At 40.5% G+C, this 27,008-nt stretch overlaps 1 protein-coding gene across 2 annotated transcripts in view; it reads right to left on the reverse strand.

The window, feature by feature from the left end:
• Positions 1 to 465: 465 nt before the first annotated feature.
• The window catches only part of stk38a (serine/threonine kinase 38a), a 33,378-nt gene continuing 6,835 nt past the window's right edge, over positions 466 to 27,008 (reverse strand). Inside the window, exons 2-14 of one of the 2 annotated variants that reach the window (XM_050064666.1) lie at positions 22,031 to 22,168; positions 19,933 to 19,984; positions 16,434 to 16,556; positions 15,697 to 15,780; positions 15,475 to 15,598; positions 14,170 to 14,324; positions 13,591 to 13,693; positions 13,233 to 13,294; positions 9,486 to 9,603; positions 9,266 to 9,389; positions 6,983 to 7,078; positions 3,692 to 3,786; positions 466 to 3,589 (exon numbers count right to left, since the gene is read on the reverse strand). In XM_050064666.1, coding sequence (XP_049920623.1) covers positions 3,453 to 3,589; positions 3,692 to 3,786; positions 6,983 to 7,078; positions 9,266 to 9,389; positions 9,486 to 9,603; positions 13,233 to 13,294; positions 13,591 to 13,693; positions 14,170 to 14,324; positions 15,475 to 15,598; positions 15,697 to 15,780; positions 16,434 to 16,556; positions 19,933 to 19,984; positions 22,031 to 22,161 — 1,404 coding nt within the window. In that variant the 5' untranslated portion in view covers positions 22,162 to 22,168 and the 3' untranslated portion in view covers positions 466 to 3,452. Of the gene's footprint in view, positions 3,590 to 3,691; positions 3,787 to 6,982; positions 7,079 to 9,265; positions 9,390 to 9,485; positions 9,604 to 13,232; positions 13,295 to 13,581; positions 13,694 to 14,169; positions 14,325 to 15,474; positions 15,599 to 15,696; positions 15,781 to 16,433; positions 16,557 to 19,932; positions 19,985 to 22,030; positions 22,169 to 27,008 lie in introns of both variants that reach the window. The other variant, XM_050064665.1, reaches the window with a different exon arrangement.

Below are 27,008 nucleotides of genomic sequence, written 5' to 3' on the forward strand. Positions count from 1 at the left end.
GTGGTATTTATTCAGTTTTCGGAAATCATGATGTCTAGAAAGCATCAGTGGCTGCAGCTGACAGGGGCAGCTAACAGCAGCAGCAAAGCTAACATCAGGACGTCATCTGTTAAAAGCCTCCTGTTGTCAGATACGACATGAAATTACTGCAGTTAGCTCAATCATGTTGTAACTAAAAATATTTTTTTTACGTTGACGAGACGGCGTTTTGGGTGGAGCGGTTGCCATAGACGTGGAGCTTGCTGTTTCTGTAGGTACACATTTCCTGGGGACACCTGCACGTCTCGGCCCCGCCCCCTCCATTGTGATTGGCTAAAGCACAGCATCGTTAAAACTCAACCCAAACAGTAACCAAAAATCCTGAAGAGTTATCTTTGAGTTACTCACACCACCTGAATCCCAATTAAGGCATTACATGCTACACACCATCATTCAGCCAAATGTTGTGAAGGAGGACATAAGACATGAAGTGCAGAGTATTTCATTGTCAAATAGCAGAAAACAATATAACAGCCACACGCTACAAAGAGAACAGTGGTTTAAATAATGTACACCCACCTTCCCAAAATCCCTCACTTCTGACTCTGGTACATGATGACACGAGCAGAGCACACACACATCTGAGCATCACTTGTGGAAAACAACATACACATCTTCAAGCAATCCAACATTACGTCGTTTGTACTGAGCACGATCACACACATACACACACACACCCACACACACACACACACACACACCCACACACACACACAGAGTGGCATCATTAATAAAAGTCATTCCATGTGCTCTATTGCTTTAAGCTGACCCATCTGCTGTTTGGTAAAGACATGCAGAGCAGGAGCATTCCAATAACAGAGTGACCTCTGCCAGAGAAAACAAGCTCCACTGCGTGCTTTTCTAATGCGTTACAATGTGCTGAGCTTTATCTACACACTACCTGAATACACTAAGTTTATATAACAGACTACAGGAAAACCCTTCAGACTCAACAGTTGTATATGGAAACCCATTCCTGCCAAGAAAAGAACAAAAAAAAGATGAGAATGACAAAAAGTGCATTTTTTTTAAGTTACTTTTGAAGCTGTAGTTATAAAATATTAAGTCATCTTTAATGTGATCTTTTAAAGTCAAAATTGTGTGAAATCATGTAAAATTTTGACCTTGTAAATCTCTAGATATGGTTTTACTAATCATTTTGACATGTAAAGACAAAATTGATCATTTTACCAGCCAACTAAAAATGTACTGTAAAACTTCAATTACTAGCCCAGGCTATTATTTGCCTAAATCACTGAAATCAACAGCCTTATATTTGGAACAGGCCTTTAATTCCCTTTACACAAAACTTGCTCAGCAAAGATCAGGGAATACAATCAAATTGTTTCTTTAAACCAGTATGAATTTTACTTGTATAAAAATTAGTCTTCAGCCACCAGTGTATGTGTGTGAATGTGTGTGTCAATGGGTGTATGTGACTCAGTAGCGTAAAAGCGCTTTGAGTGGTCAGAAGACTAGAAAGGTGCTATACAAGTGCAGTCCATTTAATTGAAACAGGCCTTTTTTTGTCAAAATGTGTAGCCACACCGGGCCAATGAAAGGGACTGGGCTTTTAATTGAAGTTTTTTACGGTATTTTTACATAAAACTAAATTATTAGATTTACTATGTCACCGTTATGTCGTACTCCATGCATTTAGTAAGAACTACTCAGTAAATGCAGTTTCTGATTCAAGATTATGATGAAAAACACTTATTTAAGTCCCAACTTTGACTCAGTTTGACAAAGTCAAACTACAAAGTCAAACACAGTTTGACAAATTCAAACTAATAAAGGTATGTCAAAATTTGAATTAGACAGTTTGGACTAAATTTAAAATCATAAAACTGTCAATATTATAAAAATCAATTTGCACATAATTGTTTACATTAGATTGCTGTTTTCATTTTTAATTTATTCTCCATTTCTTACTCTGTCTTTACTTTTTGTCCTTGATTTTTGGGGGAAATGGGCTTCCATACTTATACCTCATGTGCCAGGACACTGATAAAAGAAAAAAATGTATTGTCCAGGCTACATTCACACAAACAGCATTTTGGAATTATTGTGGCAAAAAACTTTTCTCCATGAATCTTCATTTACATTCGTTTGAAATGACAGCATTTTGGATATTGTGTTCACTGGAAGATATTTAGCCCTGTGCTTCTACATTTAAAAAGGAAGTCCACACTAAATCTTGTTCACACTCCCACCCGGTGAGGTGAAGGCTTTGACCTGCAGGCTGCAGTGAGTTTCAGCTGTACGCGTCTGCACTACAGTGATGGATCCATTCAGTATACTATTAAACAGGTGGAGAGGGTCAAACCGCTTTAAACAGTTGCTAAGTGTGAGAGAATTGCATTAGTTTACGTTTGTATGAGAAGATGTTCTGTTTTATGATGATCTAAGCTTCCCCACCATGGTGAGAGTAAATATCTGAATATACAACATGTTCACGGCATTAAATCTTTAGTTTTGATGTACAGCCCTCACTCCCATCAAATCCATGTGTACTTTCCAGTCCAATAAAAACACCCAATCCAGTGAGCTGTAGGCCTGACTGTACTGGAGCTGGATCCAACATCACATAAGGTGCTAAAGATAATTCAACAAAAGTGGGTCATTGTGAAAATGTAACAAGACTCTTGTGTTTGTTCCACAAAATGCATCACTCATATATTCACACTTTCCAACAAGCAAAACTCGCAATTATGAATCTATAAAACTACAACTGGAAGTTACAGTAAGTGACATGACGGCAAGATCAAGCAGAAACATGATTCAGCTCACTGTCTTTGGTTAGGTCAGAAGCCAGCAGCACTTTAGAGAAGCCTCATAGTGAGCTCTTGTAGGAAACAACGAGAAAACGTTTGGACAGAATCCCTGAAGAGCACCTGATTCACTTCAAGTGACGACTTAATGCAATGTTTGAGTTGATAAGTCAACTTAAAAAGGGTGAGTGGAGTGGATGCCCTGGTCTGAAAGGAGAAGAGCCCTTGGTAGGTCCAACAGACTGGTGCTGGTTTATAGAGAGGGAATGTAATGGATGCTGGTATCAGGAGTGAAGACATCCCACTGCATCCGCTGGTGGAAAAGGCAAGTGGAGACAATCCTAGTTACTTTAATCCCAGTTCAGCCTTCATGTGTGAGCAGAAAATAGAAAGGTACCCTTGGAAGCATCAGAGAAATGGAAGACCTGCAGAAATGAAGGCAGCAGTTCCCGGAAAGCAACGGATGAAATTGAGCCCCTTTATTATTTGCAGAGTCCCGTGTGACAAGAATCCTCATCACTCAGGTAAGACAGAGAACAGACACAGTTCTCCTTTCAGGGCTGAAGGTTCTCAGACAGCAGGGGTTTGGACGAATCTTTCAGGTTTCATGGTGATGTTGGATAAAAGCCTGTCTCAAAGTGTTCATCTCTTCCCTGACTTCATGTAGGACGGAATAGCTCCTCGAGCGGTCAGGCCTTCGAAGCGTTTGTAGGTGTAGTTGATGAAGACCCAGTCCTTGTTCTTCAGGTCAGCCTCAGTCTGGTTGGAAACTGGGGCGGCTGTAGGAGAAGAAGAAAAAAAGAGGTCTTAATTATTTCACATATCACAACGTCACAACAACACAATATATGGAAGGTGCTGAACCGATACAAGCAGCGTACCTGTCGGTGTGAGGATATCTGAATCAGGGAACTCATCAAAGTTTGAGGTGTCGTCAATGCTTTTGATCTCTATGGGAATGGCAGCAGGTCTCTCTCTGGAAAGCAAATAAAGTTGGAGGAAATAGTTGGAAAGGTTGCCGAAGTGAGCTTTGCATTTCAGAACTTGGAATCAGTAGATCATCTGAGCTGGCTAACATGTCAGCATGGATTTAAGAAAACAAAGTACAAAGAACAGGCCACGCAACAATGATTGCTCAGGTTAGTGCCATAGACTAGTTGTTACATTTCAGATAAACCTGTATCATCAGTAATCCAGGGTTTACTACCCATTTCTCAATCCAGGGGTGCAAACTAATCAGGGGTGAAAGAGGTGATAAAGATGCAAATCTCCTACGGGGGTCTAGGGGCATGCCCCTCACCAAGGAAGAATTTTTTTTTTTTTAATATCAGCTTTAAAGTTGTGGATTTCCAGTTGATTCCAGCATATGGATAAAGGGATAAACTCAACCTAGGAATAAAGAATAATTTTACCGGTACAAAAGTAATGTAATGAACATCAATTCAGGGCACTTGGAAAAAAAAAAAAAAAAAAAGAACAGACAAGACAGTGCAAAGCTAGCTCCAAAATTGTATCCATTGTATCCAAGTACATTGTACTGCATTAAGGCCAGTAAATATATGTAATAATAAGTAATGTGGTCTTTGCTCTTTACGGCAATTGCTGTTTAGTCAGTTAAAAGACAGGGCTTAAATATGACGTTTATAAAATCAGTTTCACAAGCACTATAACTAAAAGATAAGTCACAAGGTCATTTCAATTTAGTTTCTGTCGTGTTCAGTGGTTTCCACCAAACACTTTCGGTATGGAACCATTGGAAGCAAAAGTAACACTTCAGACATGGTACCTAGAACCTAGGTCTGTTTAGCATTTCCACCACAGACAGTACTCTTAGATGTGGGCGGGGTTGTCCTCACTCACTGCTCCATCCAGCATTTGCTGTATTTCCTCATCACCGGTGACACAGAGGGAAGTCTGCACCTCTTGTATCGTCCACAGAACAGGGTTGCACACCGACATTTTCAAAACAAAATAGAACAGGCTGCAGTGAGAGTCTCTCTCTCCATGGGATGTTTAAAAATAGTGGGTTTGTGTGCATTTAGTCCTTCTCAGGCAAGTGCAGGGGATTAGTGTTGCTGTAGCCCACCGGAACGACACTACAACACTTTTTTTTCCCAAGTGAGGACTAGAATATATGCAGTTCACATAATCCGGTCAAAATTAATATATATTTTTTTAAATGCTTGAAGATCCACTTATTACTAAAAGTGTATGTCATCCAAGAGAGACAATAAAAACTAATGGAATGGTCAAAGTTGTCATATTGAAATTTAAAGTGTGCTGATGGATTCATGTTGTCTGCTCATGCATTGAGTAACATTACAAGTACACATTCCACCTTAAAGTTGCCGGAGTTGGGGTGTCGGTGGCTTAGTGGTAGAGCAGGCGCCCCATCTACAAAGCTGTTGCCGCAGCGGCCCGGGTTCAACTCCAGCCTGTGGCCCTTTGCTGCATGTCACTCCCTCTCTCTCTCCCCCTTTCACACTTGTCTGTCCTGTCAAATAAAGGCTCAAAATGCCCCAAAAAATATCTTAAAAAAAAGTTGCCGGAGTTGTCCCAGTGGGTTACATTATTTTTTTTCTACAGCTGCTGTGAGAGGCAGCACATCATCCTTTCATTTAACAGTTATAGTTTACTAATATATGTAAGAAGGTATGAACAGTGGTTACATAAGCCTCAAAACCAGCCACAACTCAGCCCTGAGACAGAGTGACCATCCACTATTCACTAATTAAGCGACTGCAGTGTTCACAGCTCCACTTTTTAGTACCAGATCTGTGTGCTAGGTACCCCAACAGAGGGGTGACCAATGATGGGGATAGTATGGAACAGTTCTATTGGTAACCATCCACAACTTTTCACAGTGGAAACTGAAAAAGACGTACCGAGCTGAACTGAAACATACTGAAGTGCTTGGTGGAAATGGGGCTTAAGATTACTGTAACAAGCGCTCCCTTTAACTACATCAAACGTTACCTAGGTCCATTTAGCTAATTGTCTACATTTCATTTATTTCTTTTAAAAAATGTTTAACATTCAGCTGTGGCTCACTGGCCATTGTTTATACAGAGCAGGCACAAGGGACTGACTAAAATGCATATGTGAAGGCACATTGCAGTGGGGCTAAATCATTTTAACCTCATGCTTTAATTCAGTATTCTCTACAACCAACAGTAAATGTGACTCCAAATGTTCCATCCAAATTATGATGGCCAGCATTCACTAAATCAGAACTCAACCTCAAGCTAATTAAGAGTCCCATGCTTGATATGCTTTCTTGATGCTTGATTCCATGCATGATCATAACACCACAGTGAGAGATTCTTATCTTAAGGCATGTGGGCAGTCAAAAAGTGACCTCATGTAACTCCCCTTGACTCTGTCCTTGCTGAAACCCCCGTCCCCACCCTTTTCTAAAATTTAGTGGATCTCAACAAGTCTCACAAATAATCTACTTTGGATTCGAAATAGCAATATTTGACAAAAGGTGACAAGTTTTCACACGTGACAGTCACCAAAACAAGCACAAGATCTGTACCACTTAACACCAGAGAGATGTGTCTTACTGTGAAAAGTCTGGCTTGACTCAGCTGACTAACTGAAGCAGAATGTAAAAAGTTGACTCAGAGCTGAGGATATCAGACCAGACCAGGGTGCTGTTCTTTGTATGTGGATAACACGGTTATACATATTAGAGAGGAAGTTTGACACAAGTCTGAATTTTTTTGGTTCTTCAAAGCTGGCTTAATGTATACTACTGTCAGAGCAACAAGTCCTTGAGATCAAACCAGCCAAAGGGCAGGCTAACTGACAATCAGCTGCATCCTGACCCAGACAGTTCTCTGCAAACCACATCCATTACCAGATACATCAAATACAAACGGTTTACTTTCTATCATAATGATCTGTTGGTGTAATTATCACAACTAAATTCCCATAATGAAGAGTAACCTATACTTATACATAATAATATACAATCAAAATAGAGGTCTGTGAAAAATGAGGAACCAATCCAAATGTAGTTTGAGATACTGTGAGCAAAAATACTTAAAACACAGCTAAAGATTCTGACTGTTAAAAGACCAATGGAGCAAGAACGTACAGCATTTTATTTGACATGAAAAAGACTTGTGATTATCACTTTGACATGAACATGTGATAACAGTCCCTACCTGATATGGTCGTAGTCCACCCCCTCAAAGAAAGGATTGGACTTGATCTCCTCCACACCCGCTGCACCAATCCTGTGTTCCTCCTCACAACAGAACCTGCCCACAGTATGTGTTCACTTAATATCATACACATTCAACAACTCAGTACAAAATATTGTGGTGTCACTGGCTCTTAGATAACTTTGACATAGTCAAATTCAAAATTAAAAATGCAACCATTGTGAATTTAAAGAACAGGTGCCATCACTGATATGGATGACTGACAAACAGAGGTGGGACCAGGTCAATGTTTTGCAAGTCTCAAGTTAATCTCTAGTCTATGCACTAAAGTCAAGACTGTCAAGTCCCAAGTGAAGTCCAAAGTCTTAAACATAACACCATTTTAACAACAGAATAATAAGATTAAATTTCCAAAAATCATCACTGCTTTTTAAAATGTGTATTTGTTAAAAAAGGCTTTGTTGAAAAGTTAGCTGCTAATCTAACGTTGGCTAAGCTTCAGCTTGCTAACTATGATAATAGCAGGCTCAACTTAAGCCTCAGTTATACCTTCGCCTGGCTCCGTTCGCGGATTGTGCACGCACCTCAACAGAGTGCGAGGGCATTTATACTTGACGCATTCTACGTTGCAGTATTCGTGGCAAAGACAGGGGGCGGTAGAGAAAAAATACTATAGGAAGTAGTAGAGGCAGGCAAAAAACAGAAGTGGAAGCAAGTGGAAAACAATGTAAATAGCAATGATGGTGGCACGAAAAAGTATGGATTGCAGAGGAGGAGGAATTGTTATGTTTATGGCTTTTGACCAGACAAAAGCATTGCAAAGAAGATGGTCTGTCCGCCCGTTACATGTAGCGAGATATCTGACTGGGGAACACAGCCAGCTTGTGAAGCCAACGCAGGCTGTAGATGAAGAGATGCACTTCAGCTAGTCTTCCCTCAAGTTTGAACTGAGCAACACTAGCGCAGCTTGCGAAAAGTTTCAAAATCCTGGAGGTGAGCGACCTCTTGAAGCACCAGCGTGCTGCGCGCGACTGCGTTGAGCATAAACTAAGCTTTGCTGTTCGCATACAAAATTAGATTTGGTCTAATTCTTTTTAACTGGTGCTCAGTAATGTAACATCAGTTCTACATGGCTCTCTCCTGCAGCTTGATTGGATGCTGCTTTGGTTCAAACAAAGTGGATCTGGGAAATAAAGTGTTAACTTGCAGGGAATGAACAGCATTAATGTAAGTTAATATAGGAAATGAATCACTTTGTCCATCACATACTTTTTCATCTTTGGGCTTGGGGAGAAGGCATCAAGTATTTTTCAAGTCAAAAGACTCAAGTCCAAGTAAAGTTACCAGTCATTGGTGTTACAGTCCAAGTCAAGTTGCAATTCTTTTTTGATTCTGTCAAGTCCAAAATGAAGTGATCAAATTAGCAACTTGAGTTTGACTAGAGTCCAAGTCATGTGACAAATGATTGCATTATTGGCCGTGTTTATATGCACAAAATATAATTTTTTTTGCCCTTATATTCCACTAATACTCCTGCTTCCTAGAGTAGTTGGTCCCTGCAAACACAGCCTCCCTCTTTCCTTCCTGTTGTGTTGCAATATGTGCAAATATCCAAAAACCTGTTGATATCCAAGTCTTTTGTATGTGTGTTTCTCCTTCCGACTAGACACAACTAACACAACTAAATTCCCATAATGAAGAGTAACCTATACTTATACATGATGAAATACAATCAAAATAGAAGTCTGTACTATTTTCTGGTCTGTAATAGGGATAAAATGATTCAATCTTGTGTATTTGCCATGTATTGCAAACTGCACTAAAGCTGCAACTGAGACACATATTCCTAATGCGCAGTAAACATGCCCAAAGAATGCTATTAAAACCCAAATATATCGGTATATCTGTCATGTCTTAATCGGAAAATGCTAAATTTAGAAAAAGGCCTAATTTGAAAAATCTGAACTGAATATGCTATTTACATGGGAGCGTATCTATGTTTCCCGGGTTCTATGTTTCCCGGGTTCTATGTTCCCCACTTAACCCTGCAAAAAAGGTTCTATGTTCCCCGCTCAACCAAGCAGGAAACATAGAACCCTTTTTGATTGAGTGGGGAACATAGAACCTGGGAAACATAGGGATGACCCCATTTACATGACCTACATCAAATTCAGAATTTTGTCATACTCAGAGTAATAGTGGCATATTAGTGTGCATTTAAACACAGTGAAGGTCTATGGCACAAGTGAGAGTGATGAAAGATGAACAGAGGTGTGTTCCTGCCTGAGGATCAGGTCTTTGGCCTTCTCTGATATAGGCACTTCTGGAGGAAAGGTCAGCGTCTCTCGCCAGTTCATCACTTTCCTGTATGTCTCCTGAGGAGTCTCTGAGCAGAACGGAGGGTACCCTGCAGCAAAAACACCAAGAATCCTTTAGACATCACCTGGCCTGGTCTGAAGGTTAATAAGGTGGATACTGTTCCATCATGCCATCAAGTCATTACCTATCAGCATCTCATACATGATGACACCAAGGCTCCACCAATCACAGAGCTTGTTGTATCCATTTTGCATGAAGACCTCTGGAGCAATGTAGTCTGGTGTTCCCACTGTGGAGAAAGCCTGTCAGGGAGAAGCAGGAGCAGGGAACAACAGAAAGACCATCAGAGGCTGTTTGCTTTCAGGTCAAACAACAACAAGTAACTATAACTAATTACTTTTTTAAAGTAACATTCCCAACACTGGTGATCTCAGTGATAAGAGAAAATGTCAGCCAAACAAATAGGCAGGCAAAAACTGAACTGTTTAGTATAAGGGGCAAGACACGTAAGAGACGTGGGCCAGTAGGGCGGGTCTTGCCAAGAGAAGCCAATAGCAAAAGCAGTAAGCAGAATAACCTTAAGGATTATTATGTGATGTCATGCGGAAATGCTTCCCTCATCTGCTAGGGTTGCCACCTTCAATGTGTAAAAATAAGGGACACCTTCGTAGTGGCCCCATGCCCAGGGGAAAGAAATCGAGAGGGAGGTCTGCAGGTCCTCCCCCAGGAGATTTTGAGAGTGAGACACTTCATCTCCTGCATTCTGGCTATTTTTTATGCACTAATTTGTGTTGGGGGGTTTTATTCATCGAGTTCAAAGTCCTATGTTGCTCTAGTTTACAGCTGCATCAGTTATATCAAAGATAAAAAACATCAGATCATAGACATGGGCAAAATGTTTGGTTGGAAGAGGCAAGACAGGGAGGCTATGTGCATGAATCCTAAATGTAAACCTTTTAGGAACTTTTTTTAAGAAAATTCTCACAGCCTACATTTTAAGACCTCATCACCACTTTGAGTTCTAACTGGTTACATCGGAGACATACTTCAATTTACATTTACTATAAGACATTGACTGAGATAGCACAACCCAACAGTCTAAACAGTAGTTTCTGTAACTCCTTGAATCACTGTGTCCATGCAACATAATGCAGATGGACAGGGTAGGAGTAATGGGACAAGGTGGACATGCAATATACAGTGGGAGATTTAGAGTTAGGCCTTGTTTGGAGGTTTGCCAATATAAGTGACTATGTTATTATTTTGCAGTCTACACAGTGTTGTCTAAATATTACTTGTAGGTGCATTCATAAGCCTAATAAGGCTTAGTCTAATTGATTATTTGGCCTATGCATGATGGATTTTATTATCATTCTTTTAAGTTAGCTTGTATTTGAGTCATTATTTCCATGTTCGTAAACTTTGGATTTTATCCTAAATTGTGCAGCAATTTCTGAAGTCTGTTTTAATATAAGAGTGATAAATTAATCTTCAATCTGTCTGACGTTTTACAGTGATAATTGAAATATCACCGCAATGATGGTTTGCAGGTAGGCTTACATGTGATGAATTAGCGGTATGGGTGCTATCAATAGCCACAGCCGTGCATAATTGTCGCACGTAATGACAACTGCTCTGTTGGAGAACCACGTAGGTGTGAAACAGTCTGTAAAACTGCACTTCGTCTCTGCCATATTTTTAATTGACAAGTCATATGAGTGGTGGAGATGGCACAAAAATCGATATGCAAACTGACTGAAGGATATTTCTGCATCAATTTATGTCACACTGTGAGAGAGTAGACAAAGCTTGTGCATTTTTCTCTTGTAATGTTTTCGTGGTCATGCCACTCTCTTCATCTGCTGGCCCAGCGGTGTCTCCCTGGCAGAGCAGGGCTGCTATTGTGACTATTGACCTGTTGCACACTTTGTACGTTCCTGCTGGCACTTTAGTTTTTATTTGCAACAGTTTAATTTGCTCTACTGCATTTTATTTGCACTATTTATACAACAGGTTTTTTTATTGCACATTTTATGATTACCTCCTGGGCTATTGCAACCTTAAGGGGCTATTATTTTTTTAGCCTTACCTGTTATGATAAGGTTGATGTATTTATTTCATCCAGTAGTCCTTATTGCACTATTATGTTATTCAAATCTGATGGTTGTCTACTGTGTGTCTTGTTTGTATATGTTTGTTGTAACTGCTGTGCAGCTATGTCGTACTATGTGCCCAAAACAAATTTCCCGCTTGGGACAATAAAGTTTATCTTATCTTAGCTTATGTGCGCCAAGCTCTGCAATGAATGTATGTGACCATATGTAAAACAGAATCAAGGGCATGTGAGGCTTTATAAATCCATAAGCTCCAAAAGCTTCACACTCAGGTGTATTGGGACCTTCACATAACTTTATCAAGCAGGCAGCGGGTCAGTGAGCACGCTAATGGTGGTTCTGAGCATCAGAGTCTCTGTAACGATGACGCTGAGTGACAGACCTGTCTTTCTGAGACATTCTCCTCTGCAAATTCTGATTTAATATTTCTCCACTATGTCTCATGAAACTCTTTTAGTTTAGTATTTTTCATGTCTTTCAACGCATGTAAAAACATAGCACAGAAATACAGTCCTGTATTGAATCTGTAAGGGACAGTTCATTTTGTTTTTCAATATGGGATGATTCCATATTATACGGGACGAGTGGCATCCCTATGGTCTACATGCCTCGGTGTGGTGCTGGCGTCAGTCACATGACTTATTCTCAGTTTCATTATTCTTACTTTTATCCAGACCTCCACAGAAAAAAAAAAAATCTGCGAGACTTCAGAGCTTTTCCTGTGAAAAAAGAGCTTGCAACTTTTATGGACGCTACCACGCTATTCAGTCAATCAATTAACTTTGCTAATGAAGAACTATTTGACCCAGAAAGTAGTGATGTTACCACCGCCCTACTGAGAATGCAGTTAAACTAGTAATGTCGCTAGTTGTAGTGACACTACTGCCCAACACTGCAATCAGGATTTAGCCACATTTGAACCAAAATTTGGAGACTGCTGTGCATGGATGTAGGAAGGAGGAGGAGCTGGATATCTTGTGCAAAGATGGCACCCTGCTCATTCCTATACCCCAGAAAGCCTCTCAAATATGAAAGCCAATCCACATAACCAAACCTGCAAAAATATGCATTAATTCACCACCTGAACCCAATCCACAAACCGCTAACTTTATGCATTATAGTTTCTTCTAGTTTCTGCATTCAACCATTCAGTCTATCTTATCATATTTTGCTTTTTGACACTGTCATTTATTATTTTCTGCCAAGGCTTTCTTATGATTGCATTATTCCTTTTAAGAATAATAATAATAATAATAATAATAATACATTTTATTTGTATTGCACTTTAAATTTTAGCAATCTCAAAGTGCTGCTATAACACTGCAAATTTCCCTGCTGTGGGACTATTAAAGGATTATCTTATTCATCTTCTGTTATTCTTCACAAAATGTATTGATCTCAACTGAGTTTTTGTTTAAATTATTTTATTCAAAAAAATGTTTTCATTAAAAGATAAGCCTCGACTGATTTAAATATTGAAGGTAATCCGAACACAAGCGGCTGTACAAGAAGTTTGCCTAAATAAAACACAGTCTAATGCTGACATAATTGGATTCAAGTCAGGAACCATCTGATCAAAAGGAAAAAGTCAACAAGATTATAAAAAAAAAATTGTGCTATAGACACACAAGTCTATATCATGAATATATGGAGGTATGTTATTCAGCCCTAATACTTAGATGGTTTATTGCAAAATATTTAGGTCTCCAGTTACAGTAAAAACCTGCAATACTGACACGCTTTCTTTTTAATTGTGCTGCATTCATATATGTTATGTACATGATAAAAATGCTTTCGACATCTCTGTCCAGACCTACCAGCTGCCTCCTGTTCCTCTTCCAGGTCTCTGCTTTCCTCTTGGAGTTCATGTTCTGGAAAGCTGTGGAGACACGACAACAAGCTGTGAACCTACTGATGCATTAAACCCATACATCTTTCACACAGTCTCAACTAATATAGAATCATTCATGATTTATCACTTTATAATTATTTAACAGTCTAAGTAAAAGATGTAAGCCAACAGGAGATAAATAGGGTCAAACTCTTTAGCTACGCATGTACAGTAAATCAAAAAAATAACAGATGTAAGGTGTTAATTAAATTAATCATAAGATACAACAAATGTGAGTGGCATGCAGTTGAAGTAAATGGAAGGGGTTGCCTGACTTTGCTTACTGAGGTCACTGGGCAGGCTGTGGTTCAGGTTCTTGTAGAACTCAGTGCGGTGAGCCCTCTTTAGCCCCGTGCACAGACCAAAGTCAGACAACTTCACATGACCCTGGAAACACAAAACACACATCATAACTAATCAAGTCTGTGGCACAGTGGTTCAGCAGTTAGCAGTGTCGCCTCACAGCAAGAGGGCTCCTGGTTTGATCCTGTTTGCATGTTTTCCCCGTGTCAGCATGGGTTTTCTGTCCAAAGATATGCAGGTTAGGTGAACTGGCGACTCTATATTGACCGTAGGTGTGAACGTGAGTGTGACTGGTTGTCTGTCTCTAGCCTTGTGATAGTCTGGTGACCTGTCCAGGTGTACCCCACCTCTCATCCAATGTCAGCTGGGATAAGCTCCAGCCCCCCGCAACAGGATAAGCAATTATGGAAAATGAATGACAATCTGCAGCACAGTGATGTTAAAAACAATGGGATCCAAAACTAGTGTTGAGAATTTAAACCAACAGCTATGCATAGCAGTAAAATAATAAGGACCAAACCTCCAGCCATGGCTGATGGAATTATTTTTGCATGACTCACCCTGGAGTCCAGCAGCAAGTTGTCTGGTTTGATGTCTCTGTGAATGAAGCCTAGCTGGTGGATGGAGTCGATGGCCAGCACCGTCTCTGCTATGTAGAACTGAGTGGCCTCTTCTGTCAGAGTGTCCTTCTTCATCAGCAAGGTCATCATGTCTCCTGCACCATGACAGCAGAGACCACAATGACACCAGCGCTCATCATGTTGTAGCCATGGATAAAAAGAGAAAAACTTTCTGATGGGTCAGGAACTTTGAGAGTAATGTTTGCAGGGATGACCATCACTGATTGTGTTGTTTTCTGTGTAAAGACTGCGCTCAAACATTGCCCTAGTTTCTAGCCTCTTCCACTTCATGGGGATGGTGGCGTTCCCAGCAAACATTACAGTCTTTCAGATGCTGTAGCAGGCTGGGTTTTTAAATTATAACAGACTGGAAACAGACGCAACTAGAAGACCTAAGGAATCTAGTGGTACCAACCACATTCAACCATCTCCAAAGTTAGGCAAGGGAAAAAGTGGCATGGCTATTTTCACGGGTCCCTTGAATTCTCACATCAAGAAATCTGAATGAAAATGGATTCCATGGGTGCACACAAGTCTCCCCTTTACAGACATGCCCACTCTGTTATATTCCCATAAAGTTTTTGGCAAAAACCATGCAGTTTTTTGCATGCAGTATAAATGTGTTATTTTCATCTATTGTTTTTGAATATTTCTGCATACTGGGTCCCTAAACAGTCTTGGAATTGCATAAATTGGGTGTGACTAGAAAGCTGAGACTCTTGTGGATTCAATGAGCCCAACTATATTCACATGTGATGATGATAATTAACCCCATTAGTAGCCATTTCATTGTAGAATTTTTTTTTTAATCCAACATCACTATATAAAATTACCTGATGTGACTGCTAGGATAATCACAGCCTTATGAAACTTTACAACCACAAACTAGAGACCACTTCTGGGTGCCATATACTGTTGACGTGCCATCTCCCACTAGAGATCCCCTATCCCCCATAAAAAGGACTAACTTTGGTCTACATTAGTGAGGAGCGGAGTGGAAAGGATATTTCATCATCTGTCTAATTTACCTAATCTTCTTTGTTCTTTAGATGTGGTTGAAATGCAAACAGGAATGAACTCGGTTCCTGAGGTTATGACCTCTCATATTTCCGAGAACTTTTTAGTCAAAAAGAGCTATTAGACTACCATGACGAACTATCCTGGTTAAAAATGAGTCAGTGTTAGTTAGCTTGTGATGGGTTCTGGTCTTTCCATAGTATTGTGTTGTAGGATAAGGGGTCATACCTCCTGGCAGGAATTCCATGATGAGGTAGAGGTTCATCTTATCCTGGAAGCTGTAGAACATTTTGACCACCCACAGGCTATCTGCCTCTACCAAAATGTCCCGCTCAGCTCGGATATGACCAACCTAACACACAGACAGGGACACACACAGGTTCAGAGATGTCCAACTGATGCCACAGCAGCATTCCAGCATGTTTGGGATTTGTTTTTTTGTTGCCTCACCTGTTCTTTCTCCAGCATGTCAGCTTTGCGGAGGATCTTCATTGCATAGACATGACCGGTATCTTTCTTCTGCACCAAACGAACCTGAAGGCAAACAACAATGCTCATACCAACCATACCAATAAACACTTGCTTAGCGGGATACTTTAAAATAATACTGAATAACAGTCTTATCCAATAAGAAAAACATTATACGTGTGTTTCAGCTGATACATGATGGATTTTCCATGCTTGGAGGAGCAGACAGAGAAAGAACTCTTTAATCACAGTCACTGACTTTGCTACTACTATAATTATGTCTCCAGACTTTTGATACATGGACACATTTACTGACTGTCAACAGGCAAGGAAAAGCATTGATCTCCACCATTGGATATAAAGTAAATTGTAAGACTCCTGTGAGGTCATTTTAGTGATTAGCTCAGGGAATTAATGGTGTCTGTGTACTTAGATATCACAATGCATACATATAAAACACAAACAGACTTGCAATTTTGGTGATCTACTGGGATACTCTGAAAACTATTAAGCAAGAGCAACACTGACACTACCTTGCTGTCTTACTATAAGAAAGCTTTCTGGGCAGGCAACACATTCATATTTGGATGTAGTATGTTCATACCTTTGTGCTACTGTGATCCAGGATTTGGCAGATTTTTTGTAGGTGGGCTGACCCCTTGGGTTCACAATGGCACACAAAAATCATGTTATAAAAAATTAATGTAAAAGGTTTTTACCTCTCCAAAAGCTCCACGGCCAATCACCTTCAGGGACTCAAAGTCCTCCAGACCCAGTCGAGTACGTTTCAGACGCAGAAACTCTGTCTCTTTCCTTGCGTGCTGAGAACGCCGGATACGTTTCTGCAGAGCACAGACATCATCTGTAAGTACACCAGCGTGATGCACACCTGCTACTTAACATGATCCAGAACAGCATATTTTTAAGTAATAACTTAAGTTCCCTATTATACAGTCACTCCAGAAATTTAATTTGGCTCATTTGGTTGCACCAGAGGGAACAAATAATACATTGTTGCATTTTTGTTTTGGTTTGGATCCTGTTCACACTGACATTTCATTTTGCAAACAAATCAAGAGGAGTAAATGTGAAGTTCTAGAAACTGACATGTAACTTGTTGAATGGACAGTATTGGCGTTTTTCATTCTGCATCATCAGGACATACATGGGGAAATCAAATTCTGGTGACTGACTGTAGTTTCTGCAGAAGCACTTTAATGCTTCTAAAGTGTTAATATTTATTTCTTTGGTTTCACAAACAGCTCAAAGAGAAATAACTAACTGTAAGCATTATTAGGAGGCTATCATTAGACTGCAAATCAGTTACATGTTATGAATAATGACTAACATAGAGACAGGATGAAATGAAGGCGTCTTATACAGTAATGATTCGGGGCTTAATACTGTGGAATCACTGTCACACACTTTTTAATGGACTTAATAAACAGACAAAGTACACAGAGTCGGATACATTAATGGCAGTTTTAACAGTTTTTTTTAATCAGGGAAAATATCCTCACTGACGTGCATATGTGTTACCATGGTTACATGTATGCATTAGCATAAACAGGTTATGGGATGTATGTGGCCTTTATCAGGATCAATTAAGAGATCGCCGACCGATTTTACAATCAGCACATGGATTTATTACTGGTTTATCTGTCGCTAAGATCACATATCTGCTATCATTAAATCCTGTGGTTGGTTCGTTTTCTTTCACACCACAAACAAACAGCACCAGAGTCTGTTTGGAAGCAGACTAAAACCCACTTTATCGAGCGATCTCAGTTCGGTTGTTGGTCCGCACCACAGTTCGATTGACAGCTTTCACACCAGCCAAAGCGAACCCTATTAACTGCGCAAACGGAGCTGGGTATGTTCTAACTGAATCAAACAGGTTGGGTGTGAAAGCACCTTTAGATTTTGTGATCGCAGTGCAACAGCTTGAGGTTTTATCCCAAAGAATGGGCAGTGTTTCCCTTATATGCAACTAGCAGTGGTGCAGCGCCGCTGCTTTATTTTTATTTTATTTTTCCGTCTTAGCTCTTTAGAAACTACTGTTATATTATCTGGCGCTACGGATGCTTCATATCCAGGACAATTCACACACTTGTGAGTAAAGCATTTAAGAGGAGAGGATTATACGATTTATTGTGTTATGTCATCGTGTCATTTCTGTCTCTAAATGGTCAGGCGTAAACAATTCTCCTCTGCTCTCTGTATCACGCACGGCGGAGTTCTGCCTTGATACACACACAGACACGTACGCACATACACAGGTGAGCACGCTAGAGCATTTTCCTGACCAAACCTGACCCGAGCCCGGCGCAGTTTGTTAGCTGACATAGTTATTGTTATGGACAGTGTGTAAATAACCATCAACAGACTGCTGTAATGCACAGACAAACACACTGCTCACACAGCAGTGCAGCACAGCACTGTATGCACACTTAGTTGGAGCAGAGCATGTGTTGCGTTCAGGTGTTGTCACGTAAATAACAACTTCCAGCACTTCAATAGTTCATAGCACAAAACAGCAGCATGTCAAGTGACTTTTTACTTTTATCTGTTCAATAAAATTGTACTTTCTTAAATCTTAAGACACCTCATATGTAAGCTAGACAGACATTTCACCTGCTCATTACTGTGCACAAATGTACTGTATGTACTTAAGTCCTAAAGAGCCCTTCTGGTGCCAGTAGATAGATAGAAACATCCCAGCAGGCTGTGCTTCGCAAGTGTACAAAAAAGTTTTGCACGCGTGACAAAAAAAAAAAAAAATTGTGCATGTGCTTCACCTCCGCTGCTACAACTCCATCCAAGGTGGGTGGACAAACTAGTCAAAAGAGCTGGCTCTGTGATTGGAGTCAGGTTGAACACACTGGAGGAGGTGGTGGAGAGATGCACACTGAAGATGTCTGAGGCCATTATGAACAACCCAGATCATCCACTCCACAACACCTTGATGGACCAAAAAAACTGTGGTGGACGGCTCCTCTCCCTTCAATGCAGGACAGAGAGATACAGAAGATCCTATATACCAACAGCCATCAGGCTTTATAATTCTTTGACATATAATAGATGAGCTGACAGATAATTGAATTTCCCCTTGGGGATGAATAAAGTTATTCTTATTCTAGGGGAAACACTGATGGCTGAAATGGAAGAATAACAAATTCCCCAAAGAGTACTGTTACAAATCCAGTTCAAACCATGTCTCTTCAGGCCAGAGATACATGGCTCCCAGGGCAAGGTCCAACAGATTTAAATTTTGCTTTGTTCCTAGTGCAATAAACATGCTTAAGTTGCCCGAGAGGTAATTGTTACCTTGCATCTGTGCACATTTGCTCACATTTTGCATCATTGCACTTTATCTTACACCCGTGTTGCGGTCCAAAAGTGGGTTGCAAGCCCATTCCGAATGGACTGCAAGTGACTCGCAAACCTGTCATGTTTGTATTTAAAAAAAAAGAAAAAGAAAAAAAAAACAAACTTTATTTTTAAGCAGAGTAAATTTCGAGCACAGAGTGTATATTTTAGTATTTTCTTTGTGCCATTTTCCGCTGTAAAGTGAGTGATTAACAGACAGCTACTTGACAGAGACAACAAACCAGCTCAACAATATGGCCAAACGCAAGTACGACGCTGAATGTATTTAACTGTGGGACCCTCAACAAATGACTAAGGAGAAATCTGGACCCTGTGACTGGACCAGTTGGCAACCACTGTCTTATACTATCCTATTTTCAACATTTACATTTTTAACATCTTTTTATAGATTTTATTGTTCTTCTGTTATGTTTGTCTGTGCTTTGCTGCAAGCTGGATTTTCCCCAATGGAACAATAAAGAACTCAACTGAAACTATATCAGTGCTTTGTATTGCCTCTGGGATTTTATTTCCTTTGAGTTTTCTTCTCAGACTTCTTCCAGATTGTGTTTTGCCCTCAGCAAACTTCAGGAGTTGTACATTGTTATGTGCACTAACTCGTCAAAGAAAGATGCGTAAATAATAAAATAATACCTAAATCTATCAATAAACTACTTGCTTGTGAGGTGTAAAATAGAAAAAAACAGTTTCCTCAAGCTACATCTTTGTGCAAGTGACATCGGTTCAAACACTTGTGAGGACAATTATTATGAATGCTTACTGTCAGGAGGGGATTGGTTCATTTTTTACCAGGGGGGACAGACCCAGACACGTGTGTCTGTCACTCACCTCCTCATCAGCCAAGCCCTCCTGATCCATCACTTTCTCCAGCTTCTGCTGCCTGAAGAAAAAAACTGACCATTACCATTGTTTTACAGCTACAAAGTAGTGTATGCACATCCCATCATATCAGTTACACTGACAAAAGGGCAAAAACAATATCAAGAAAAAACCCCTGCAACATCCAGTGACTACCATCACTAATGAAAGAACACTGGCAGTAGAAACACTTAACACGAAACAAGAAATACACATTTTTCAATAATTCTAATTATAAATTATAAATAATTAAGTATTTTATTGGCTTGAAAAAACTTTGTGGTGCTGATGGTAATATCTCAACACTGCGCTAGGCGTCACATGACCGTGATATGACCATCACGTGGTTATAGTCACGGCCAGGGGCTGAAATCCCGGGGTTACTGGGGGACATGTCCCCCTCTCAAGTAAAGCTGTACCCCCCTAGAATCATTTCAGACACAATTAATAATTTTTGAACAATGCAGTAGTATTTATTGAAAGCACAATGTAAGCGGTGCTCATTATAATCGCGCAATAATGTGCTATTTAAATCTTAAAAGATTTAGTCCCCCCCTCCCATTCCTAGTAGTGGTATATCCCACACTCTTTCCAACGGGCGGGGCTGCTTGGCAGCAGTAGCAGCGTGTGGCTGGAACCGCTGCCCACATCGCGCATCGCAGGGTAAGATGTTCACTCACACAGACACAGTTTAACTTACACAAGTTACAACACATCCCATTTACTGTTACAACAAGCCCCAGGCCCAGGCTGATAATATAAACTGTCTGCAACATTTCTCCTGCATTGTTCAAAAGCCTACTCAATTACGAGTGCTGCTAAGCTAAAAGCTAATGATTAAGCTCAGAGTTTAGTGATAGTCAGAGAGGACAGGAGAGAAAGAAGAGGGAGAGGACAGGACAAGAGCAATCAGTGGCGGAGCGGCTCGTAGCTAATGGGTACCTGTCTGTAGGCTCTCCACCTGTCAGTGAGACAAACATGAAAGACGTGCAGTCTAACTGACGAGGAGTGGTCATTACGCATGACTATTACGCACGGTTGTGAGGTGCACAGCGGCAGATCTCACAGCACACTGTTTATAAACCAGTTTACCAGTTTAATTGCAGGAAATGTTTAGTTGTTAAGCCATTTCTCATAAGTATAGACATTCACTGTATATCCACTTTTCTACATGTGGCTGCTGCTGGCTTGAGTCTTGACTCTTTCGTTATCAATAAAGTCCAAAAAAAGTAATTTATTACGAACAGGTCAATAAGACAGGTTTCAAAATTCAAACTACCTTGTAAACAAATGAAATATTCAGTATTACACATTTTCTTTGGTTACTTTTCTTTCAAACATTTTTTAAAGTTATGATCTCACTGCCGGTAAAAAAAAACATTCCACACACCTGAGCCAGAGAAAAAAGAGGGAGAGAAGGAGAAAGATCGATTTTCTGTCTTTGATGAATATTGTTATTGTTTTGCTGCTATTAAACAATGAGAGACATGTTTTCTCAGTTTACTTAATAGCACAGATTTTCACACTACTGCGCACGGGGAGACAGAGACCTGCTCTGCTCCAGACACACTCAGCACCTTGGACAGCACGGCGCACCTGACTGTTGTCGATGTGTAAATGTTAATTTGATTTCAATCATTTTGTTTTCAATCTGGACATGTGCAGGTGGACTCAGCCAGTGCTAAGAAAGGTCCTATGCCTGCCTGTTGGAGAGATAGAGAGAAGATTAAAGTGTCAAATTGCGGTAAAAGATGCTGTATAAAAGAGAAAAAAATCACCACACCTCCATGCTAAATAAACAAAGGTGGTGATGACTACACTCTGATGTAACCTGTCATAACAGGAAGTGGTCTTGCCTCAACCTAACTGTGACATAAACCACACCCGCTGATGAAACCCAAACACACACACAAAACTGAAACATGGATGTATGTGTGGGAACTCATGAGCAGGAGCAGCTATAATGTTGGTTTTACTGTGAATTAAATTGTGCAGTGCAAAGTGCTGCAAAAAGTCATTGTTCAAATGCTGAAAAATCACGTGCAGATCTGAAAGTTGTGGATGTTACCTCATCTCTCTCTCCTCGTGCTGAGCGATGAGGTTACTGTAGAAGTTCTCCAGGGTCACTTTGGCCATAGTGACCCGTTCCTTGGTGTGGTTACTCATGGAGGAGCACGAGCTTGGGCCAGTCATTGCCATGCTTTGCCTGGAAAAACACACACAGATGAAGAAGTTAGAGAGCATGTCTACAGTACAGTATATTCCCTGTCAGTCCACGCTGCTGGAAGTACATGGCCATTCAAAATGCTGTCACACAGCTGAGGAAAAACACTGAACCACTGAGGAGCAGGAGGTGGGATGTAATAATGGAGGGATTAACAAAGCAGCAGAGTAGACTACGAAGTTTAGAAGTTACAACGCAGGAGCCTCATTTATATCTGACGCTTAGGCACAAATATGCAGCAGTGTTATGTGTGCTTGTGCTAGTGAGCCAGAGCAGTTAAATAAGCACCTCTCAATTGTAAAAGATATAAGCCAACTCAAATCTCAGATCAAATTCTGCTCAGTATTTCCTCAGCTCTGTCTCACCATCACTTTCCCACCATCAGAGCACAGAGGAGAGGGTCAAATGGTATGCTGCTGACTAGGGCTGTGCGGTATACCAGTTCGTTCCGAAAACCGGTATTTATTTTCATTATGATATGAATTTTTCATATACCGCAATACCGGTGAATAGCCCAAACAACGTCCAGAACGTGTGAGGCGGGAAAGTGTTTCAGCGGGGACCCATTTCACCGCTGCACACCACAGGCGTGCTAGAGTCGGCGACAGTGAGAGCATAGACAAAAGTTTAGAGGCAAGAATGGCTGCCGGAGAGAGTCCTAAAAGCGAAGTAACTGTAAACGATGACCCAGAAGAACTCGTACCAAAAGGAGCAGTGTTTCCCCTATATGCAACTAACAGCAGCGCACCGTCGTTTACAATTCTCCTCTGCTCTTCGACGCACGCACGCACACTTCATTAATACACTTGTTCACAAGCATAAACATATAAACATGCAGACAGTGATTTTCAGTATGTTCTGTCTGCGGTCCCTTGTCCACCGTCACTAATGTGAAGTTGTTTGGTTCATAGCAAATTGTTACTAATAAGCTAAAATGATATCTGTCTTTATGTAGTCTAACTGTTTAGCTTAGTTTGCCACTCATAAAAACTGGGCAAATTATTTTAAACTTAGCTGCTGGCTGACACAAATAGCCCCAGAGAACAGGAGGACAGGAGGAATGACTTACAGTGACGGATAAAAACTAAATCTCACTCAGTACAGTCATGGTAGAAATATTATTTAGATAATGACTTTGCTGTTGTAAAAATTACTGTTACTACTCTAGAAACAACATTTAGTTATGTTTACAATATTCAATAATCCTGAATTTATTCTTCTAGATTGATATATTTTCTCAAAAGCAATTATTCAGAAATGACAAAGAACAGATAACAGTAACAATAAAGTACCAAAACGATAAAGAGTATCAATAAGAGTAGCAGTATCGTTAAATCTCAATGATACCCATCCCTAACTCAAACTCTATGCCCCTTAGATCTTTAGAACAAGGTGTTTTAACTGTCCCACGATCGAGGCCAGTGGGTAAGGGAGGTCGTGCCTTTGCAGTTGCTGCTCCAAATCTCTAGAAGAGCCTTCCACTTTAAATCAAATGTTCTCCCTCCTTTGACACTTAACAGACAAACCTGAAGACACAGGCCTACGTGTTTTCAGTGGCCCTTGGATGCTTTTAGTGCTTTTGATATTTTAGTATTTTGAATCCTTTTATGAATGTTATCAGGATTTCCAGTTTTAATGACTTAGATTTGTGTACATATAATAGGGCTGCTCGATTAATCGAATTTTAATCTAGATTACAATTTGGGCTTTCAACTATTATGAAAACAAAATAATTGACATAAAACAATTATGCGCTTCGTGTCAGTTTACTCTCATTGTCTTGTGTTGCAAATCAAACGCACCCGAAAGCCGCACATGCGCAATACTGCCCCCTCCCTCCTCTCCTCTATTCACTCTACAAGCCATTCAAGTAGGTGAAATCGAATAATGTGAGGGGCAGGTGATGGCCAAAGATTTCAAAAACAGCAGGTGGAAAATAGTAGCGGGATAGCAAGAGAGAGGTTGGTCTGTGTGTGTGTGTGTGTGTGTGTGTGTGTGTGCACGCATGTGTGTATGTGTGCACATCAGGGCCGAACTCGCCGTGCGCAATACAGAGAGCAGAGGAGAATTGTAAACGTGCGACCATGTGGAGACAGAAATGACATGCCGTCGTGTAAATAAGTCATCACGTGCGCCGCATAATTGTTTGCATAATCGTGATTTCAATTTTGACCAAAATAATTGTGATTATTTTTTCCATAATCGAGCAGCCCTACCATATAATGTTGCCACAACTGCCATTTATTGTTGTTATAGTTCTTTAAATTTTAACTACTATTTGCGTGCCATTCACTTTAACTTGTACAGCTCTTGGTTTAACCCCAGTTGTTTTTTGAAACATACATAAGTACACTTGATTTGATTATATTCTCATTGTGTAAATATTCTGTGAAAGCGCCAACTGTCATTATCATGCAGTGTTTCTCCTATATGCAACGGCAGTCATATTTCAGCAGCGGATTTTTTTTTTTTTGTCTTAGCTCTTTAGAAACTACCATTATATTATTTGGCGCTACGGACGCTTCATATCTAGGCCTATAGAACAGGTCTATACTTTGTCCTTTTATTGAACAAACTAAACAGCCTTATGTTATTTATCTTATTTACATGACGGCATGTCATTTCTGTCTCTACATGGTCGTACGTTTACAATTCTCCTCTGCTCTCTGTATAGACACATGCACATGCGCACGCACGCATGCACAGACACACACACACACACACACACACACACACACACACACACACACACACACACACACGTGTGCACGCACGCACACACACACACACACACACACACACACACACACACACAGGTGAGCACACTAGGGCGTGGCTCGGGCCGCATTTTCCTGACCGAACCCGACCCAAGTCTGAGACAATTATAACCGAGCCCGGCCAGAACCCACAGCATGTAACAAATTCCCGCACTTGAATAGGCCAAAGTACAACACATCAGCATGTCAAGTGGGCCAACCTCGAGCAAAATTTTTGATTTGTTATCCGAATTGCGTGCCCTCCTTGTCCTCGCAAATGAAGAGGCTATTAACCGTCAAATGACAGGGACGGTGAAGGACGGGCCGACTTACGAGAGAATCGCCGAAGGACTGACAAGCCGTGGCTTCCCTCGGAGCAAGGCCGTTTACGTCACACGCTGAGCAACACGTTTTGTTACTTGCTCACGCCCCCCATTGCCCCAAAATAGGCACATTCTGTATAAACTAGGGATGCACCGATCCGACTTTTTCAGTTCCGATGCCGATACCGATGGTGGGGCCTTACGTATTGGTCGATACCTGATACCGATCCGATATCATTGCTGATTTAAGAAGCTACAAACCTTAACAAGACAAACACACTGAAGGCATTGGGTGTGACTACACTTTTCTTTCCTGAGACAAAATATAACAAGATTAAAACTAATTAATTCAATGAACCATTTATTTGTTACAAAAGTAAACAGTTGTGCAACAGCAGCAATAACTTATGCATCAGCATTTAGATTCAAGTAAATTCGGATACAATCTTTTAGAAAGAAATACAAATGTTGCAGCTGAAACTGAATTGGGCAAACATAGAAACAGTAATCATACACACAGTAACCAAATATTAAAACAAACAGTAGTACACCAGAAAGGCAGAGAAGAGGAAATCTTCCTTCCTGTGTGTGCCAGTTGGTTTAGTGATTTATTTCTGAGGTTTATCTATTAAAGATAGATTGTGTGATTTTTGCAGTTTGAGTTTTTCTATAAAAAGAGAATACAACCGTTATTACAAAATAGGACGAGTTGCATCAGACGATGGTGTTATTTCTTTTCTCTTACATCCTTTCCTGCATTCTGAGCTAAAAACTCATCTATCCTACTGTCCATCTTTGTGTTTCTTCTTTAACCCAGCAGAGGACAGCACAGTCTTCTGATGTGCAGCTCCTCTTCTGTATGATTCACATACCTGCCAACTCTCACACATTCGCTGTGAGAGTCACGCAATTGGTTGATTTCACACAGTCTCAAGCCACACCTCCAATTTCTCACTTGAGAAAAGAAAAAAAGTGCTGGTAGTCGTTCCACTTGACACTTGACACATATGCTGCTGTTTTGTGCTATGACCTATTTAAGTACTGGAATTTGTTATTTACATGACAACGCCCAGGGCTCAACAATAAGGATTGCCCGATTGCCCAGGGCAAGTAAAACTCAAGGTCGGGCATGTAAACTAATAACTCACTTGCCTGATCGGGTAAGTTGCTAAAAATAGTAAAAGTTAATAACTAATTGACAAAATAAATGTATTTTAAAACGTGCTCCTTCGGGTCTGATGCAGCGGTCTCTCTGCCTGAAGTCACAGGCACAGCTGTGAAACAATGTCCTGCCCACAGCCCCCATTGATTGGTTACATGGCACAAGTGAAGCCAATCAACACTGAAGCCTCTCCTACACTGTGCATGTCCGAAGGCACAGAGCAGCAGAAAGAGGAGAGGGCTCTGTCTTACCTCTTCATAAACTAAAGTCATATTATTTTGCGCGATGGACGCTTCATATAATAACATAACAATATACTATTTATGGTGTTATGCCATCGTGTCCAGGGCTCAACAATAAGGATTACCCAATTGCCCGGGGCAAGTAAAACTCACGGTCGGGCATGTAAACTAACAACTCACTTGCCTGATTGGGCAAGTTGCTAAAAATAGTAAAAGTTAATAACTAATTGATAAAATAAATGTATTTTAAAACGTGCTCCTTCGGCTCTGATGCAGTGGTCTCTCTGCCTGAAGTCACAGGCACACGTAACAATGTCCTGCCCACAGCCCCCATTGATA

The sequence above is a fragment of the Epinephelus moara genome, chromosome 16 (genome assembly GCF_006386435.1).
Source record: "Epinephelus moara isolate mb chromosome 16, YSFRI_EMoa_1.0, whole genome shotgun sequence".
NCBI lineage: Eukaryota > Metazoa > Chordata > Actinopteri > Perciformes > Serranidae > Epinephelus > Epinephelus moara.